Genomic DNA, 19,554 nt, shown 5'->3' with positions numbered 1-19,554 from the left:
TAAATGTGCTTACATCAGGCTGTTTTATTGTGTGAGTGGCATGACAATTTGTCCTTTACCTGGACTGTAGACTACAGGTTTCTGGAGGATACAGGACGATTTGCTGATGGTGCCACCAGAGACAGTCTCATCCGGACTCCTCGTACCACTTCAAAGGTACTCACATTCACAAGTTAAACTATTTTTATGTGCTTAATGTTGGGCAGGATGCCTTAAAGGTTCCCTGTGAAGTGTTTGACCTCTAGCAGCTCTGTGAAACAGTTTTTCCTTTGTGTTTATCTCATGCACACACGTAACCAAGTGAAGCGGTAGACGGTCCTACCTATGGTGTCATGCTATCCCGATAATAATCAACATTTGACATGTTTAAAAGAAAGTCTTGGTCGGTTACCAGAACTGCTTAGCTGGTGAAAACAATTTCAAAATCGTTTTTTATCTGAAATAGAAATATACTGTATATGTGAACATTTCCACATCATTATGTAAGGTATTCTTCAGAAGTTGTTGTTCCTGAAATTCAGTGTGAACTGCTCAGGTATTCAAGAACCAAAAACAGATGGTTCTCTCCTCATTGTTGTCACCACTGCTCATGTGTTAGCTATAACAGAAGGCGACAGTTCATAACTGTTCAGCCAAGACCGCTCTCCTGAGTGCTGAAGAATCTATCTGAGCTAAATTGAAAGTTAATATGGGGAGATTTAAAAGCTCTGAGATTTCTTATGAACTGAGACACTTTCACCCAAAGCAAGAACAGCCTGACCCAACACTGACCACACCATCTGAAGACCAGAGCCTGTGTTATTCAAACTACTAAACATGTTGAAAAGAGCCACTGCAAAGACCCAAAAGTGAAAAAAAAAGTTTTGAGTAGAAGTAATTAAAGCAACAATAATAACTATACAGAATGCTTGACTTGCCTCACAGAATGAAAATGCCCCAACACGCATTTAAACAGTTCAGAAAAAAATCGTAACATTTCTGAAATGTGTACAAGAAGAAGATCCAAACTAAAGCAGGACAGAAATTCCGCTGCTGGTGGACGAGATTCATCAGAGAATTCAAACAAGAAGTCTTTAGCACCGTCTTGACGGGTGCACACAATGCATACATTTGTGATTTGTGTGATAAGTTTGGGAGTAGGTGTAAAGGTGAAGGAGTTTTACTGTTCGCTAGCTCATGTCAGTGATCCATGTTTGTGTAATAGAAGATACCTGATAGACATAAGATTTCCAAGTTGAAAACAATGCTAGTATAAAACTCTAGCTTTACCACAGAAGATTCACCATCATCTAAATGTTTTTGTGCTGTTTTGCTTCTCCCATACAGTGTTTGTCTGTAGTTATGCAATGTCTACTGCTGTTACCTCCAAACCACAGACATTCAATTACGTAAGATTCAGTGTCCGTGCCAACTTTCACCTTTATTGCAACTACAAGACAACACCAGAGATATTTGATATTTTGGAATAAGACATGTTCTCTTATGAGATGTTTAGAGGCAGTGGCTGCTTCAGAGGTCACAAATCAGAATAATGAGGCTCGTTCTCAGCAAGAGATAAAGACTCTGCACATTGTGAGCTTTGGGATTTGTGTTTCCACCAGAACATTGAAATTGCAGTAAACTGCTATTAGCCTTGTATAGCTCTAACTTTTTAATAAATCTCTGACTGTTTCTCACTACCCGCCGATCTCAAGTCATGAAGGAGCAGCATGAGTGCCAGAAAGGAAAGGCCTTGTCTTCTTTAATTAAGACAAGGCCAGTAAGGAGAAGTTCAGATCATCTTTGGTTTAATTGTTAATGAAAGTTACATAGCTGGATTTATTGATGCAGAACAGATGTTTAATATTTAGACCCATTTGTTCTGAGAGAAGATACCCCCCCCCCCCCACTGACTTTTCCACTGGACTGAATGCCAGCAAGTCTGTGATTCCATCAAATCTGTTCAGAGCTAAGAATAGCAGCTCTCTGTTACATCCTGTCTCGCTAAACCCTTGTTTATGCTGCTGTGAGATCTTTATTAAAGACGTGCCTGATGACTGCTGGGTTGTTATGAATATAGATCTGTTTTGACCCTATTAAACCAGACTTAACTGTGTCATAACTGTCAGTATTTTTCTGTAAAACTACTCTTTACAGAGTATACCAATGTGCATGTGCAAAAAAGACATTCTCAAACAAAATCTTTAATATTAATGATGTAAGTGTCTCAGTATGTTTATTTGTTATAAATACATATTATTTGTCTGTTTATTATGCTGCAAGTGGGAGAAAAAAACATTTTTTTGACCACAGTAAATATTTTTTTGCCAACAAATACAGATTGAAGATAAATATTTTGTTATATAACCACTGCAATCTAATTCTACAAATTGTATAATAATGATAGCATCCGTATAGTCAAATATGTATCTAAAACTCTGCAGTGTTACCAGGTTTAAACAGAATGGATAAGCATACTTTTGCTGGTATATTGAGTTGTATCATCTTTACTTTCCAGGCAAAGAAGCTGGCATCCTGTGCAAGAAAGATGAACATCATCTTGAGATTCCTCCCAGTCACCTTCACAAGGAGCAGAGAAAACTCCACCGTCTTCTATGCAAAGTAAGAATGAAATAACTCGGATACAAATAATGTATTTTGACTTAACATTGAATATTAGTATTTGTGTTGTCCTTAACTGTAGTTTGACAAATCTGTTTCTTCCTAGTACAAGAGGGACACAGTTTTTCACTTTAGCAGCAGCTGTAATTTAGTGACCCAGGCTCATCACCTTTGTGAGACTCTGAAGAAGTGAGTGGCCCAATTTAATCTAATGTGATTATCTGTTTAATACAAAAGAAAAAAAGGCTACAACATGATGGTAGCATGTTAATGATAATTAATTGTTCAACTATCCCACACATGCATTTCACAGTACCATAGAAAAGAAAGAACACAAACATACAGTCGCGCAAACACGAGTAAAAAATAACACAACACCAAGTTTGGATGCTTGGATTCCCGTCAGAGCAGCTCTGATTAAATTGTCAACCAAACAGTTTGAGACTGCTGATAGTCTCCGTCAGTCAGTCATGCTCAGTCTGGAGCCAAGTGATCTTCTGATTAGTGATGTTTTCTTTTACCACAGGATGGCACTCTTGTTAAGCCCTAACAGCAGCTTGCTCTTTTCAGGTTATCTTGTAGCAGTCTGGTATGTGACAGTGAAAATGAGCTTACCATGTCTGTTAGATGTGACCTATATACCTGAGGCAGTCAAGGTGTGGTGTACAACAGTGTCCTTCAGAACTCACCAGAGGTTAATCCCTTCTATTGGTTCATTCAGCCATCATGACGTCCTCGAGTAGTTTTGCTGAATGACACAACATTGTTAGGTTGGTACGTTGTGGTCATTCCTCTGTTTTCAGTTTTCATGTTTTCAGTTTCAGAGCCACACGTGCACTCTTCTTGCTGAGGATCAATGGGGCCATATTCCATTCTGCAGACAAACCATAATTGAGCAGATGCAGTGCATCTTCTCCATAATGATATTACGCCAGTTAAATGGCCAATCTGTAAGCTACCAGAGGACTCTGACCAAAAAGGATTCAAGCCAAAGGTTAGGTGTTTTCACATTCTGTGATAATATCATAGAATGTCAAGGCTGTATTGCAAATAACGGCAAGTTTTCTTGTCTGGAGGAAATGGACAATCTTGCAGAATGGTTCACGGAGACCAATTTACTGCTCAGTATCAAAAGGAGGCAGATACACACCTCTGTCTACATCAGTGGAGATGAGGTGGGATGATGAACAGTTTTATGCTCCTGGGGATCAACATCACAGACAACCTGTCATGGTCGTCGCACATCACCACCCTTGTGTAAAAAGATGAATACAACAAATCACCAGCAGAGGCTGTACGTCTTTATGTAGGAAACTTAAAGGCCATGACACCAAACTCAGATGAAAGACCTCGCTGCATCAAAAGCCGACCTTTGTCACCTCATGGCCAAAAAGCTGCACTTGAACACACGGCACCACTGGATTGGAAGACGAAAATTGACACCACGCTTGTTACTATAGGCACTTCCAAGTGAGAATATGTTGGAATCATGGATGCTTAAGCGACAGACTAAGGGGGTTTCCTTTTCCTTGTCAGTTTCCCTTTCCGTGCATTTACCTGAACAGTTATTCAGAGCGATTTCTCATACTCATACTGAAGCTGGTTGTTACAAGCCTGAGACTTGAAACTTGATGTTTAATTTAAGTCTTAATGCACATAGTGACATAACGGCAAGGCTGGTGAAAGTTTTTCCATTGGTTTAATGATTTTGCAAAATGTTGTATCAGTGAGACTTTAGACATTGAAGTAGTTAGTAATTATTTTGCATGGTTGTTTGTCCAATTGCTGAGTTTTCCTGGTGGTCTTTTCATGTCTGGCATTTATTTCTCCCTTGTTGGACAACCTTCTGCCACTCATTTTCCCTTTTCCTTTGAGACTTGAGTTCTGCCACTCTAATCCCTCTGTGGAAGAATAGAGGAGGAGAAGAGGGGAAAATGGTTATTGAACTGCACATTAAAGTTTTACGAGCCTGAAATGCCCAGGGACAACACTGGGTGCCAATCAGGATTGCCACTAAAAGAGTCCTTTGTCAGTCCCTCCAGCTGGTTTTATGTTGTTACTCTCCCTTTCACCACCCTCTTTTCCATCCTTAAAGTCTACCACTCTGTCATGTCTGTCTCTGGTGTTTTGCAGACGCTGAGTTAAACGTGCATGTCACATTTCAGGATGAGGCAACATTATGTCAGGTTTTAGTAGCACATTCTGCCCACCTACCCAACCCCACTCTCTCCATTCGCAGCTCAACGCTTGTCAGATGGTGACAGAAAGTGTTCACTGGATGAAACCTCTTGTGTTTGTTAGGTTTTAGTTATTTCGGTTCAACACCGGGGAGATGTGTTGATTTTCCACAACTGATCCAGTGAAGACACAAGAAGAATCTTTATGCCTTTGCTTCTACACTCTCTGTGGAGGAATCTTTGGCCAGCTGTACAGACTTATTTCTTTGTTTAGTCTGGTTAGCTTCACGGCGAAGATTCTTCAACTAACCGCAACAGTGTCCCATTCACAGACGCAGCAAGTGGACACAAGGGATAGGATGAAAGGTGTGCAATGAATTGCTCGGGATTGAGAACGAATGTGCTTCAGAATGTACCAAGTACATAATATAAGAAGCAGATGTGTGAGCAGTGTGACTGCAGCTGGTTAGCGACATATTCATGCTACGCACTCGCGCTGCCAGAGAAGGATCTTTACTGGCAGACAGCTGACTAGAGGACTTTCATGCCTGGTGATGGTGTGTGCATGTGCGTGTGAACTTATGTGTTTCTTTGATTCAATGTTTGTACCCATAATAATGGCCATGCAAGTGCTTTCTCTACACCTTTTGCAGGTAAAACTTTAAAAAAAACAGGTACAAACAGAAAGGAGACTGATAGTCCCTCTGAAATCAGCCGTGAGCACATAATAGCTGGCATTTGGCAGAACATTGCGAGTAGCTGTGTTTGGGTGGAATTATGTTTTCTAAAGCCCCAGCCTGGCTCGGAGGGGCATTTTCCTCATAGACAGCTTGAGTGGACTGCACAACACATTTCATGGCAGGTACACTGATAATAACTGAACATAATTCTATAATAACTTCAAATAATTAGTAATTTGAGCAGCTGTATGGATTTGTACCATGTAGGTCAGCTTGTCATCTATTGGGAATCAGCCTCAGTCAGCTCTGCAGGTCAGAGGAGGCCTAATTTACTGTTGAAGAATTCTGAACTAAAAAGTGCTACTTGTTGATTCTATAAGAGAAAAAATAAGTGTTTGGCAAATGAAGTACAGTCATTATCACCCACAAATACATTATCTGACAGTGTGAACTACATAGAGACATTGTTTGTTGCTGCAAAGCTGTGGGTGTTATCTGGCCAAACAATATCACAATCCACAACCTAAATATCACGATGCACAATCTCAATATCACAGTCTACAACCTAAATGGCCTTTTTCTCATTTTTTAAAATTCCCTGTAGACTATAGCCAGACTTAGAATACAGACCAGACCAGAATAGCCTATGTGGTTCCATCATTAAACACAATACAATATGTCGCTGAAGTCCAAAAGAAGAGCCATGGGAAAAAATGAGTCCAGTCAATGGGGCCATGTAGCTGTCTAACATGACTCTATTGGTTTGATCACACTGCACAAATCTGCTCGTCAGTAAGTTTTTGGGACAAAAGTAAGAGGACATTATATACTTGACCTCTAAAATTCACTTGAAATGTATCGATTACAATCATAATTGAGAAGGACGACCCCTTCTTTCAAATGCCAATTGAGCTCATCCAACCTTTTATACAGTTATCCTAAAGTTCACACATTTTTGCTCCAGCATACTTTTCCTTTTGCCTCTTTTTTCAGTGAAGCTGTGAAACAAACCACCTCCTCCTCCATTTCACTACAGCTTTAGGTTCTGGTTGATCCACTAAAAATCAAGAACTCCTTGCCTGACTGCCTCATCAGCCACTTCTTGCTGCAGCTCCTCAATCCTTTAAAGTGTTTCTTGCTTTTTGTATGCTGTCATGTTGTTGTGTGGACATTACACATAGCCATGATATTCAGCAAATGTGATCCGATCTACTAATGAAGACAAAGTGTTTTTCAACCATTGCTTGGCTTGATGACGTGTTGTTGTCGGTATGCATGTGTCAACCAAACTTCACTGTCGCTGTTTTGCTGTTCTTCACATGTCACCAGAATCTATTATAGCTGCGACAGCAAAGGAGGTGGTACATGTGCTGTTGAAGCAGATTTAGCATGCTTTAGTCATTCTGCATGAATTGTGAAAGTCAGAACAGGGATGTTTTTGTGGCTGTATTTCTGACCTCTAAAACTACTTAAACCTGATCAGTGTTTTTTGGCCATCACCAGTGGACAATGGTATTGTCTTGTATCAAAGCAGAGTGAAAATATCAGTTATCCTCGACTGTGAAGGTGCAGTAGACTAGTGCAGTAGAGAAATGAGAAAACTAGGTAATTTCAGAACCTCAACTAGGTTAATTAAGGCAATTTTGAAAAACCTGTTATGTAGCAGTGACATTAGAAAAAAGGAGGCAGATACACACCTCTGTCTACATCAGTGGAGATGAGGTGGGATGATGAACAGTTTTATGACATGTGACATTTATCACTGTTCTTCATTGTATACATTTGAGTGTTGAAACATTGCATGTGATGAATGAATGCTGAAATGGATTAAGGCAGAGGGAGCCATATTTCAACCCAGAATTCATGGTGGTATACGACTCCTTGCGTCACGTCCTTCTTTCCAGCAATTAAGTTCAAATGACACAATCAGCTGCAGCTTTAGTCAAATGTTTTTGAAACTCCCCCAGACAAACTTCTGGCTGCCACTGGCTTGATTAACCAGTGCTGACGCAGGGCAGAGTCTCTGCTGGCTGCCATCAGAGGCAGAGCTCACATCAGAATGGCAAGCAGCAGTTTCATCAGTGTTGCAAACGCTGTCATCACAATTGGCCACATAGCTGTGGGCTACATGCTGCTTTGTGGCTCTGAGTGAAATTCCCAAACTGTAAATTAAAGCAGAAATCTGAATTTGCTGCACAGAGAGCATAGAAACTCGCCATGTTTCTTGTCTGGGAACTTAATTTTAATAATAATTATTGTAATTATTGCCATGTGTTGTTCAGAATGAATTACATAGTTTTGTTCTTGGACAGAAAAACTTCAGTGTTAATGACGTTTGGCCAACAACATTAATACTTTGGCTCCAAAAGCCGACTACATTGGCGAAATATATTGACAACTGTTGGACGGATTACATTGACATTAGTACAAACACACATAGTCCCCAGGAGAGAATTCTTAAATTGCGTTTCCACCCAAAGTACCTAGAACTATTAGTACCAGTTACTACTTTTCAAGGAACTAAAAGGGTCCATCTGCGCTTCCACTACGTTCTGAAGACCCGTGAAGATAAAGCAAATTAGTCCGTTAAAGTTATGAAAGAGCAGCAGCTGTTGTTATTGCACATGGCTGTATATCAACAAGTCTTGTCAGTCCATCTGGCGTATGCTTTTTTTTAATGTGTTATAACATGATAAATAAAAAAACAAATTGGTTTGTGGCCACATATTTTTAAAAATAGTGGCTCAAATAAATTGCTGCATGTACTCAAACAATCAGAATTGTTCAGTGCTGCAAACTTCACCCACAAAAGGATGCAAGGCAAAAATAATAACCCCCAGAATGTACTTTAGACCCTGGTCCCTGCAGTTGAAACACACAGAATTGCTCCAAAGGTCCTTGTCCCCGGGGAAAGTCCCTGCCATGGAAATGTGGCTTTTATGACCTGGGTTATCATTTGACTTGCATCTTCTGTGACCAGAAGGTCATCTTTCCACCGACCCAAACCCGATAGCGGTAAGAATCTTAAGAGGGAGAAAAATGTCTCCCCTTTTCATCCTTTTGCCCAAGTATTGAGCATCATAGCCTCATGGAGCTGCTAGCGTAGTCAAAGATTAGTCTTGTTCCGTGTATGTACACATGCAGACTTAGAGCCCACACATGTTCACAGCTTTTTTGCTTTAATGGAATTGAAGACAAGTGTGTTATGAGCCTCTCAGAGAAAGCAATCCCATGACTTAAACATTGCTGCTTTTGTCCAGCAACTGAGTCTCCAGCCAGAACTCGAAGAAGGAGTCTTAACGTACAGCTGCCTGTAATCTGTGTCTCCACTCTCTGTCGTCAATCATCCTCTCTGCCACTCCACCCTCCGAGGTTGTGGATCCAGCCATGGCTTTTTGGTTATTTTGGATTTATTTATTATATCTGAGTAGAGAGGCCCCAAAGTCCCCTCATCTGTCCTGTCATCTCTTTCTGCAGACATCATCTTGCCACCCAAATCCTGGCATCAGCCTCCGATGGGTAGATACACGGGACACATGGTTTCATATTTTGTGGCATTTTTGTTGGAGCAGTCCAATCCTTAATCCGCCCAGATGGATCTGCACTGACTGCCAGACCACCAGTCGGGCTTTTCGGCTTTCTAGTGTTAAAGGCACTGCAGTCGCTTAGTTAATCAACCATGCGCCAACACGAGCAAGTTCTTGTTAATGAATTCATCCATCCTCCTCCAAGTCTACTTTATTACTTAGTCTCCCTCACGAATGTAGACACTTGCTCAGACTCAGTTTCAGAGGCCAAAATTTTATCTGTGAAGATTCTGTAAGATGTTTGTTATGCATTTAAAACCCAAAGGGAAGTCTTTGTACGCTCACAGTTTGAAGTCAGGGCTGTGGGAATTTTAAATTTCTTAACTTTCACATTAATATCTCACATGTTGCACCACCATGTTTCTGTCAGGAAACTGGCCCTAGAGAGGCATTCAGTGTTTATAGCAAGCACTGTAGCAAAGAGTAAAACAGTTCCATTCTTTAGTTAGGTTTCCCATTGTGTCGGCAGGGATTTGCACTTCTGCCACAAGTGGGCTACCTGCTTCAAGGTGTGTCTTAAAACAGTGATGTGCTTGTCCAGATCCCCGCCGTAATATCGAAGAATCACCACTAATAAAGTTGCTCCGCTATTTGAGTGCCATGCTTCCTATAAATTTTCACAATAGAAGTCCTGCATTATTTAAATGTAATAATTCAGAAGCATTTATGATGAGCAGCATTACAGGAAGCGTGTTTTCGGCAGCAGTAACTAAACATGACTCCTGGAACAGCTGAAAGCGAACAGGACGAAGCAGTAAAACATAGCAGATGTTAGACAGTACAAACAGGATGGGAGAGACCAAAGAAACAACATTAGAATCTGGAGCTCACAGTATTACATCCAGAGCTAATTATAAACTGTCCTCGCTACTCATAAAACAAATGTGGCCTCTTAAGAATATTCTTCATCGTATGTATGCAAACACAAAACACACATGCAGTACAGATTGATAGCCATTCAGTAGCTCATTCATGAGTTGATAGATTTCAAGGAATCAGTTTTCTCCCTAGAAACAAGCAGTTAATCACTTCTGTAGCAATGAAACATGTTTACATTTCTTTCCACTGTATTCTGGCCTTGTATCAATCCTATTGTATTTTAGCGAGGCTTAGTACTTGCAGTCAAACAAGTTGTTTGATGAATAATCCCTCTTGGAGGAGAAAATACCTTCAGTGCAGGCCATGTAAGGTGGCAGATAGCTTATTGCATGGAATTCCTATGTGGCTATAAACCTTTCAGCATGGTCTTTGTGTGGTTTAAGCATTTAATCTTTGTAAACAGGCGTGTTTTCGAGAGGAAATGTACTAGTTGTATTCACAGTTATAAAGTGGAACTACCTTACACAACCAGCTTTTTGCCACAGCTGTCCTTTGTAGTTTAATTGCCTTGCTCAAGGCCCTTCAGCAATAACTGTTAAATGACTATTAGGCCGTGTGTCCTGATATTTTTCCGCAGGTTCTGGTATTCACAGCACCTCTACTCGTGGTGCCTCTGTTTTGTCTTTTTTATGCTTCGCTCTCCTCTTTTTTTCCCCCAACAATGAATGATGGCACTTATCCCAGGTATGCACTGTAGCCTTGCCTGAAATGAGTGCATGCATCTTTGGGCAAGCCCCTTTTCCACTGAAAGACATAGTTTCCATTTGCTGTAATGACAGAATAATGGCATCACACCTGGTGCTCCACCCTCATGTGCTTGCACATACAAACACACACACACCTGCACACGTATACACATGCACGACCTGATGCACTAAAGGAGAAACTCTAAACCAAAACCGAGAAAACACATAAGTTCTTTTGACTCACGGGTTAGAGGTGTTGGGTACCTCCCACAGTTATGAAGGGAATCCCCTCCCAGCCCTGTGTCTTCTCTCCCGATACTCTCCCCACAGCTTTACCCCTTTCACCCTCTCCTTACGGCCAAGTGGAAACTCATAACCACCTTTCATTGGGTGTTCTGCCAATTCTGCACATACTTCTTCACTTTTGGACTCCTCCTACCCATCCTGTTACTGTTTTCAAGTACAAAAAAAACATGCCCCCTGTTGTTGTATAATGCTTCCATCTGGATCTGCAAAATAACCTCACAAGCACCCGAGCCTTGCCTGCTGTCAAAACACATGTGGCAGTGTTGGGTTGCTCATTGCCAGTGATTATAGAAATTTCAGAATATAAACATTTGAACTGATTTTTTTTTGCTGGGATAGTCCATGCAACTTGTGTACCTGTCAACAATGATAGCACAGAAGTGAGCAAATAAGAACAAAGTCCTAAAAGCATCCATTATTGAATGCGTAATGCTTATTACTCTGAAAATGTGAGAACTAACAAATACATTTGATGTCAAATTCGTATTTCATCTTCAGTCCAAACATGTGCCCATATTTCTCACCGCAAAATCCTCTGATGTGTCTGCATCAGAGCCTTGATGTAGCTGCATTACATTATGATTTGTCCATCAGTCTGCGCTTGATCCAGAGTCAATTATCAACACAGCTGTCGGATAAGTCGCCATGAAATTTGTTGCTCACATTAAGAGTCCTCAGAGGATGAACTCTATTGGCTTTCGTGATGTGTCGTGATTTGTTCAGAAGCAGTGTCAAGTTCCCAGTTTTACCCATTAAATCATAGATTATTTGCATGTATTTTGTACTACATGGACTTCATGGCTTATCATGTGGGTTTTTGCCTTCATAGTGAAACAAACACCTTTGCTAATGACAGTCTACCTGACAATACTCTGCACAAATTTTCGTGGATGGGGTAATGTTTTAAAGTTTTATGTTTTATTGTTTCATTTAGTCTTGTTTGAGGGCTGCCTTCCTCATTTTCCAACTCTCTCCCGGAAGTTATAGCGACCGTCGACCAAATAAAACACACTCTTGCCTTGAATAGAAAGATCAGTGAGATCAGTCCAAGTTTTTTAGATGTTTCAGAAAAAGATACAGAGATCTTGGTATTACAAATATCAAGAGAAACCTTCAAGTTGTGCTGTAAATCTCTCTTGGTGAGTACGAAGCCTTAATAACAAGGTCTCCCATATGTGCCTTACAATTAGGGTCGTATGTTTCATCTCTCATCCCTCAGATCCATTAAGGTCCTAGTACTCTGATGCAGAACGAGTTGATGAATCAGCTGCAGCCTATATATGGCTTATTCTGTGGTCTTGGTCATCGCAAAGTCCTTGTAGTTAGGTTCAGCTCAGTATGTCGGTATGCTCAGTATACAGCTGTGGAGAGCAGGACTTATTGATGCCTCTGCCAGTAGACTCAGCTCTCTTCCTCAGGAGCAGCAGAAATGAACTTTCTGTTTTTCTTTCTTATCCACAGAGCAGGAATCTCTCTCTGTAGTATCACAAGTATTTTAATGTGTCATATCAGTTACTAGGCTGACAAAATTCAAATTACTCAAAGAGTAAAGGTTGAATTTCATCTTATTATTCGTATCTCCCAAACTGTTTGACATATTACATTTTGTTGGCTATTTCTGCATCATGATGACATTACTAGATGTGAACACAGCAGCTGTTTAGGGGATAAATGTTTGGTTGTAGAGCACGCCCAGCAACCCCTACAAAAAACCCAACCACGTTTAATAGTTGCTGCCCAAAGCATTACCCCAGAAGTAGTGATCATTATTTGATATCCACCAGCTGGTGTCCTAGTATTGAGTGTATATGTCACGGTCTCCATGGTGATTGTGGTTTATTCACTTACACTCACACAGTCACACAGATGGACAAGATTTTGGAAGCGGCCAGGCGCATTGTCTCGGAGAGATTAGGGCTGAATCCATTTTATGCTCTGAATTCAAACAAGGACATTTGTGTTCGACTGTGAGAGCAGCAGTGACCTCATCTGTCTCTGTTGAACCGCAGGCAACAAGCGCTGCTGTTGTTGATAAGCTGAAACTAAAAATGAGCTTTCTGTGTCTTATTTAGAGAACAACTCTTCATGTGGCACCTGAAGCTCATTTTCCCTCAGAGCAGTGCAGAGTTCAGCCAGAGGAGGTGAGTTACACATAAGTACTTATTACACATTCCCTGCATTTGATGATGTATGCATCAAACTACTCTGCTGTAGCTCCAGTGTTTTGCTGACAGAAAGCAAATGATCAATATGTAGTGCTGTGGGTCCACACTCTGCATGTGTCTCTTCAGGATTGTTAATGCTTTACAAAGACAGTTATCAACATGATTTCACTTGATTTGGGTGGGAACGTTTACGTATTTTCTCTCACATTTTGTTCTTCTTTCAGGGTGTCTGACAAGCAAACCCTGGAGCAGATCTTGACTCCTTATATCCACCCTACAGAGTCTGACCCTGTGACACGACAAAAGTGAGCTTTGCCTGATAACACTTCGCAAGTTCCACAGGGCACTTTTTAGGGCTGCGACTAACAATTATTCAGTTGGTCTATATGGAGAAAAAAAATGTCACCACAATTTCCCAGTTCCCGTCTTCCAAGTTCTTCTTTTGTCCATTGAACAGTCCGACTTCCAAAAACTGTTCATTTACTGTAATAATGATAAAGAAAAGTAGCAAATTGTTGTATTTAAAAAGCTGGGATCAGTTAATTTCTGACATATTTGCAAAAAAAACCCACAACTGAAATGATGATAGAAATAATTGATTTATTTTCTTGCGATACACCAGTTGAAGAATCGACTATACAATGCAGCTCTAGGGCACTGGGGTTGCTTAGTTAGTTGAGTGTGCACTCCACGTACAGAGGCTGTATGTCATTCCCTCTCTCTGTCATCCTTCTTTGTGTCTATCCTTAGTTAAACTATCATAATAAAGCCACGATGAAGTCAAAAGGCCATGAAAAATGTTTAAAAATCATTGAAGGGCTGAGTTTTTTGTCGTAATTATTTGCAGGGGCTGACTAATCCATCTTTTTATCTACCTGATAGGATATACAGACTCACTCTCTCTACCAATCCAATACCAGTGGGGTAGTTTCCTAAATTTAAAATCTAAATATGTCACCTCTTAACAATGAGTGTAGACAATCACGTACCTGCATGCTTTTTAGACCTGTTAAAGAGTATATTGATATTGTTAAGATGATTTATGAACTTGCATAATTTAATACAAAGACATCAAGTTTAAGATAGAGAATTAAGAAGTGCACTAATCACTATTTCCCCAAAAATCTTGGAAACTGCTTTGGTGTCCAACTCTGTCCATGTTTTGTACAGCAAAGTAAGTAGCAAAATCACATAGATGAATTTGATGACTATTGGTGCATAGAGCTGTGGTGTGGAGCCTTTGCTGTCAGGCTTTGGACAGCTCAAGCTCAAGATGTCTCCATATTATCGGCAAATATGTTGCTTTGTCACCACGTCTGTGTAGTTGAGTCAAGTTAATTTATTGCCATCAACTGCAGTTCCTGCTGAAACACGCAGCAAAGCCAGAAACCTTACATTGATATTTTATATTCAGTGGTAAAAATTCAACTACATGCTTGTTTAGTTTCAGGCACTCGTCACATGAAGAAAACTTAACAATGTGTTAATGGACCGAGAAATCAGCACCAGTTTGATTTGTGGTTTAGAAGTGCTCATAAGTTCAAGGAATAATGACTGCTGCTCAGCCCATTGTTGAGAATGAACAGTTTTGCTCTTGGCAACACTCGTGATGCTGTCTAGTTACTGCACTCTCATGGCCATAAAAACTGGGAATGAGAGTGGGGGGGACTTAACTAACTTTCTCACAACAATTACTGTTGAAAATGCAGATCCAGTGATATATGCACTTAGTGCAGTACAACATCCTAATTTTAACACCAGTGTGACATACATTAATCATAATGTCCTGGGAATATTACATATTACACTTTGTGTTGACTAAAACTGTGCAGCCAAGATGCTGCCTGGTCATTGCTGTTGCTTCTATGAATCAGTTGTTAACAGTTGTTCTGTTAACACAGAAGTACAATGACCTGCTGCATGTCAGATTTACTCCCTGTCCTCACCATTCCTTATCTAAAAATACAGGCCATTTGTAACCACAACTGCAGCTTTGGTTTTGATGACCTGTATCAGGCCCACTGTCGCCGGCATGCTAGACCAGAGCCCCTGTAATTAAGTTTGGCAGCAGTCTGTCCAGGGATTATGCCTCACTCACAGACTAAGTAAAAAATCAGTCTGCATGTGCAAGAGCGCTCTTTAAGAAGGAATGGATCGAGATGCAAAGATAGCTCTGGAGAAATTCATGTCCAAGTATTTTCTTTTTACAAATTGTACTCCAAATTAAAATTAGTTGCGGAATGTGAAAGTGTATGAATTAATTTATCACTCTGCTGATCCGTGCGACCACACTTTGTCACAATTATGTTCAACTGGAATGTGAGTGTCTCCCATGGAGCAGATGAATAGGTGGAACAGCTTGTTTTAACAGGTTCAATCTATCTCAGTGCAACTACGGAGAAAAATCAGTAGGTGAATTTACAAAAGCTGTTATTCAACGGTCATTCTCAATCTTCAATCCAATTTCACTCACACTGGGTTCAGTTGGGCTCTCTCCGTGTCACTTTCCTGCATTTATCTTTGTCACTTTGCTCTTTCTTCACTTTCTTTTTAATTTCCCAGGCTCGTGTTTCTCCCAACATGAACTGCGGTCTTTGAACAAGGCAGGGTCTTTGATTGCAGAACACTCAATATTTCTAATCTGCACCTCTAACAGAACAGCGATCTGACTCCTTTGACCTATCCCTTTGGATTGATAACAGTCAGCATTATGCAGTCTACTGTAAAAGCCACAGCAGGAGCATATTGTAGACTGGTAAGCGTCTTTAAAATAGACACCTAACTTGGTTCAGTGCCAACCTTTTAGACGCTGCCTCTGCTTAGTCTAGATTCAAGTGAGTGGGGTGTAACTTTCCATGGCCTATTGGCTGGCTGTTTACAGCGGGCACAAGCACAGCTGCCATCAGAAACATTGAGGATTGTTCCTTACGCAAGAAGCCTGTACATATATCAGTGAGCATACCAGACAAGTGTACATTTGGGTCTCTCCTGTGCTACACTCAATGAGCTCTTTGTGTTTTGACCTTTATGGTAACAACCCGAGGGAATTCTGTGTTCCCATGTGTTTTTTTTTTTTTTATTGTCCTTTGTCAGGGATTAGGTTGGAGTTGCGTATCTAACCACCTGTGTCAATGTGGATTTCTGTTTCAGGTTGAAGATGTATGTGAATGCTCCGTTTGAACATGTTAAAGTCTTCATGAAAGCAGAGGGGAGAAAAGCAAACTCTGTGAGGTGAGATTTACCTTTTATTTGTCAAGCTATTTCAGTTCCCATGATCAATATCATGTGATATGTCCTTGATTTCCATAGGGAAATATAGTTTTGCTTTTTTGTCTTTATGTAGTAGCACCGACATAAAGATGGAAAGCAAAATTATTTACCCCTATGGAAATATCTGCCCTGCTTGGACTTGGTATTACAGAAACTTCCTAACTGCATTTAGGGATGAAAAAGAAGACAAAAATATGTTTCTTAATATATGAATTTGGTTATTACAGAACTGTTGTAAGCGTTTCTTAGGTTAGAAATCCTAAATTACGATGGCATAGACAGTGTACTACATTAAAAACTACCTGACTTGGCAGCACCACTGTTGTTAGGTCTGTATGGCAGTGGAAATAAAGATGGGAAACAACTTGAACTTTGAAATATTATGACTGAAACACCGCTCAAACTGTAACTTCTGCTGAAGCTAACAGTGTTTTTAGCCTGTTGCCTAAAGAATTCTACATTGTATTGAAAGATTTGTACTACTACAAAAGTATTAAACAAGCACTTATTACAGATAAATATAGGATTTAAAGAAAAGATAAAGGGTTCATATTGATATAAAGTTGTACAAAATAAAATGGAAGCCATTTTTTTTTACCCCTCTGAAGTACGTCAGCGTCCTGTCATAGCTCAGGCATCCTGTCTGTGACCGTACTGACCGTTCACTTGGAGTTGCCACTCATGATTGATTTATTCAGCATGTTTGAAATGGACATAATTTGTTTATGAACATGACATCACTGCCTTGTAAATTCCTGCGAAGCTACACAGAGTTTTGGCAGCGGTGCCTGGCGTTTTTTTCTCCTCCGCTTTTCACTTTTATTACAACATCGAGAATGCCATCGATCAATAAAATTCTTCACAACTTTTATATACATCTTCCATCTCTTACTCACTCTCTGGAGTGGATGTTTCTGTTTCCGATCTGTCCATTTTTTTTTTTCCATGGGAGTCAGAGTTGCCTCGCCTACTTTCAGATTCTTTGGCTGTCCTCCATTTCCACTTAGTCATGGAGTGAATGATGATTCTCCGTGCTCATAATCATTACCCCCCCCCGGCCAGCGTGAAACGTCATGAAACCTCCCATCCCATCATTTGTCCTTGTAATACACGCTCCTTCTGCATTGCCTGGTGCGCTGGCTGCACATACTTTCTAAGCAGATAAATTATATTTTATGGCAGCATATAGAGATGGATTAATAAGAGATGAGTGTAGTGATATGACACGCAAGATTTAGCTTTAGCTGCCAGGCTGTCTCCTTTTCACCTCATACCAATTTAATGACAGTTTGAATACTTTTAAATGTGTCATTAGGTCTGATGGCACACACCGTTACAGTGTGATCCTTGTAATGACTGTCATTACAAGGTACATTATAACACTGCATAATCACACGTTGATAATACATAAGGCTCATAGGGCCATAAAGTTTATACATATTTTCAAGTGTTTTCAAGTTTGTAGTACAATGTATTTACAGCTTGGTCTCTTTAAAGGGATATTCTGATGTAAGTTTAATCCATGCTCTAACAAACTGTGACACTGAGTAAGACCAAGTTTGCAGACTGCTAGCTCGTGTAGTTTTAGCAACCTCAGAAAAGGCCGCGTGATAACAATACATTGCAGTATATGCCTCCAACAAGGCACCGGCATCAGAAAGCCACAAATAATGCTCAGAACAGCACCAAACATTAGCGAGGTTTGATGCCTTGAACTGTCTGCTGCGACTCTATTTGTACTGTTGTTAAAGTTGCTCTGAGGTTGCTAAAACTACATAAGGTAGCAGTTTGCAAACTTGATCTCTTGGCGGGGGGGGGGGTTGTACTCGGTGTCACTGTGAGTTAGACCATGGATTAAACATACACCAGAATTTCCCTTTAAATTTTGTTTATAACAAGCTGTTGCATCTTCTTGCTATATTTAATCTACGTCCATCATACGTCCATCATATTCATGCACTATACGAATGAAGATTATTACCCTCAAACAGCACACACGAGCCGCACATTTGACTTGGTGAATGTTATGCAAGTGTGACCCAGAAAACAGAGATTGTGAAAGCTTGATTAACACAGAGGTTTCTCCTACTTCTCACACAGGAAAAGTTACTCTGCCTCTGTGTAGACGTATCTCTACTTGAAACTATGAATAATGGACAACATGGAAAACACCCACCCCCCCAGCTCAAACCTCTCATTCAAACAAAGTGACTCCTGGCTCCATAAAACTATGATGGCTATGGCCTTGATTAAACTCAAGGCTTCCAGCAGTTCTCCACAGACCGTCCATAGTGGCTGGTTCCCCTATTGATTTTATAGTCTGTTTTATTACTGACTGCCAGCTAAAGTGTAATATGAGGCGATTAACTAACCAGTCGTTTTTAAAGAAGCATTTGATCAAATGAAACTTTTTTAATCAAGAACTAGAATATCCATTCAACTTATCTTGGTTTTGAACTTGACTGATATGTCCGTTATATAAAATACTGGAAAAAATTGGGCTATATGCTATAAGTGCCAATAAGATATAACCCATGACAAATGATATTGAAAGACCCTCTTCCTGCCCAGTCACATCAAGGGGGAAGAGGTGCACAAGCTCAGGCATTTCCTGCTATTGACTGTGAATTGTTTTATTAAATGAGTCACAACAACAATCGGAACACATATTCCATAGAAGGATTTGATAAGTGACTCTGAACAGCTATTATTGTGATCCAGTCACCATCCTGAATCAGCCTCTGGAGAAAGAATGTTACGACTTTGACTTGTCAAGTCTGGCATAATTGCCAATTCACTGGAATAAGTCTCCTCCTGTCTATCCCTTAGTAACCTTTTCCTGTCATACCTTAAGAGCTCTGGGGATGAGGCGCATAATGACGGACTGTTAAGTAATAACATAATTCAAAAGTGTTTATTGTCAACATTAGATTGAGGATGGATGAATGGAAGTAGAGCGAAATTGGCATGCCTATCCGTGGGGAACTAGGTGCAGTTACATAACAGGAGCAGAGCTTCAGAATATAGTTTTAATCAGAGGAGAGGCTCCCAACAGTCTGAGGCCTCATCCCATTTTAGGAGTTCCAGGTATTGTGACCACAAAGGGACCTCCCTCTACGTTATTGATAATAATTCAGTCTTAGAAGAAACCCCCTAATTTTGTTAACTAAGGTATTATTAATATTATGAAGTCGTGGACTGCA

At 40.3% G+C, this 19,554-nt stretch overlaps 1 protein-coding gene across 1 annotated transcript in view; it reads left to right on the top strand.

Moving 5' to 3' along the window:
• Positions 1 to 19,554, top strand: part of znhit6 (zinc finger HIT-type containing 6) — a 30,607-nt gene that overhangs the window by 4,694 nt on the left and 6,359 nt on the right. Inside the window, exons 4-8 of the mRNA XM_037115476.1 lie at positions 71 to 156; positions 2,498 to 2,601; positions 12,989 to 13,057; positions 13,306 to 13,386; positions 16,232 to 16,312. Coding sequence (XP_036971371.1) covers positions 71 to 156; positions 2,498 to 2,601; positions 12,989 to 13,057; positions 13,306 to 13,386; positions 16,232 to 16,312 — 421 coding nt within the window. The remainder of the gene's footprint in view (positions 1 to 70; positions 157 to 2,497; positions 2,602 to 12,988; positions 13,058 to 13,305; positions 13,387 to 16,231; positions 16,313 to 19,554) is intronic.

Source organism: Acanthopagrus latus, chromosome 11 (assembly GCF_904848185.1).
Source record: "Acanthopagrus latus isolate v.2019 chromosome 11, fAcaLat1.1, whole genome shotgun sequence".
Classification (NCBI taxonomy): domain Eukaryota; kingdom Metazoa; phylum Chordata; class Actinopteri; order Spariformes; family Sparidae; genus Acanthopagrus; species Acanthopagrus latus.
The sequence above is the reverse complement of the archived record's forward strand: the minus strand, read 5'-3'. Positions and strand labels throughout refer to the sequence as shown.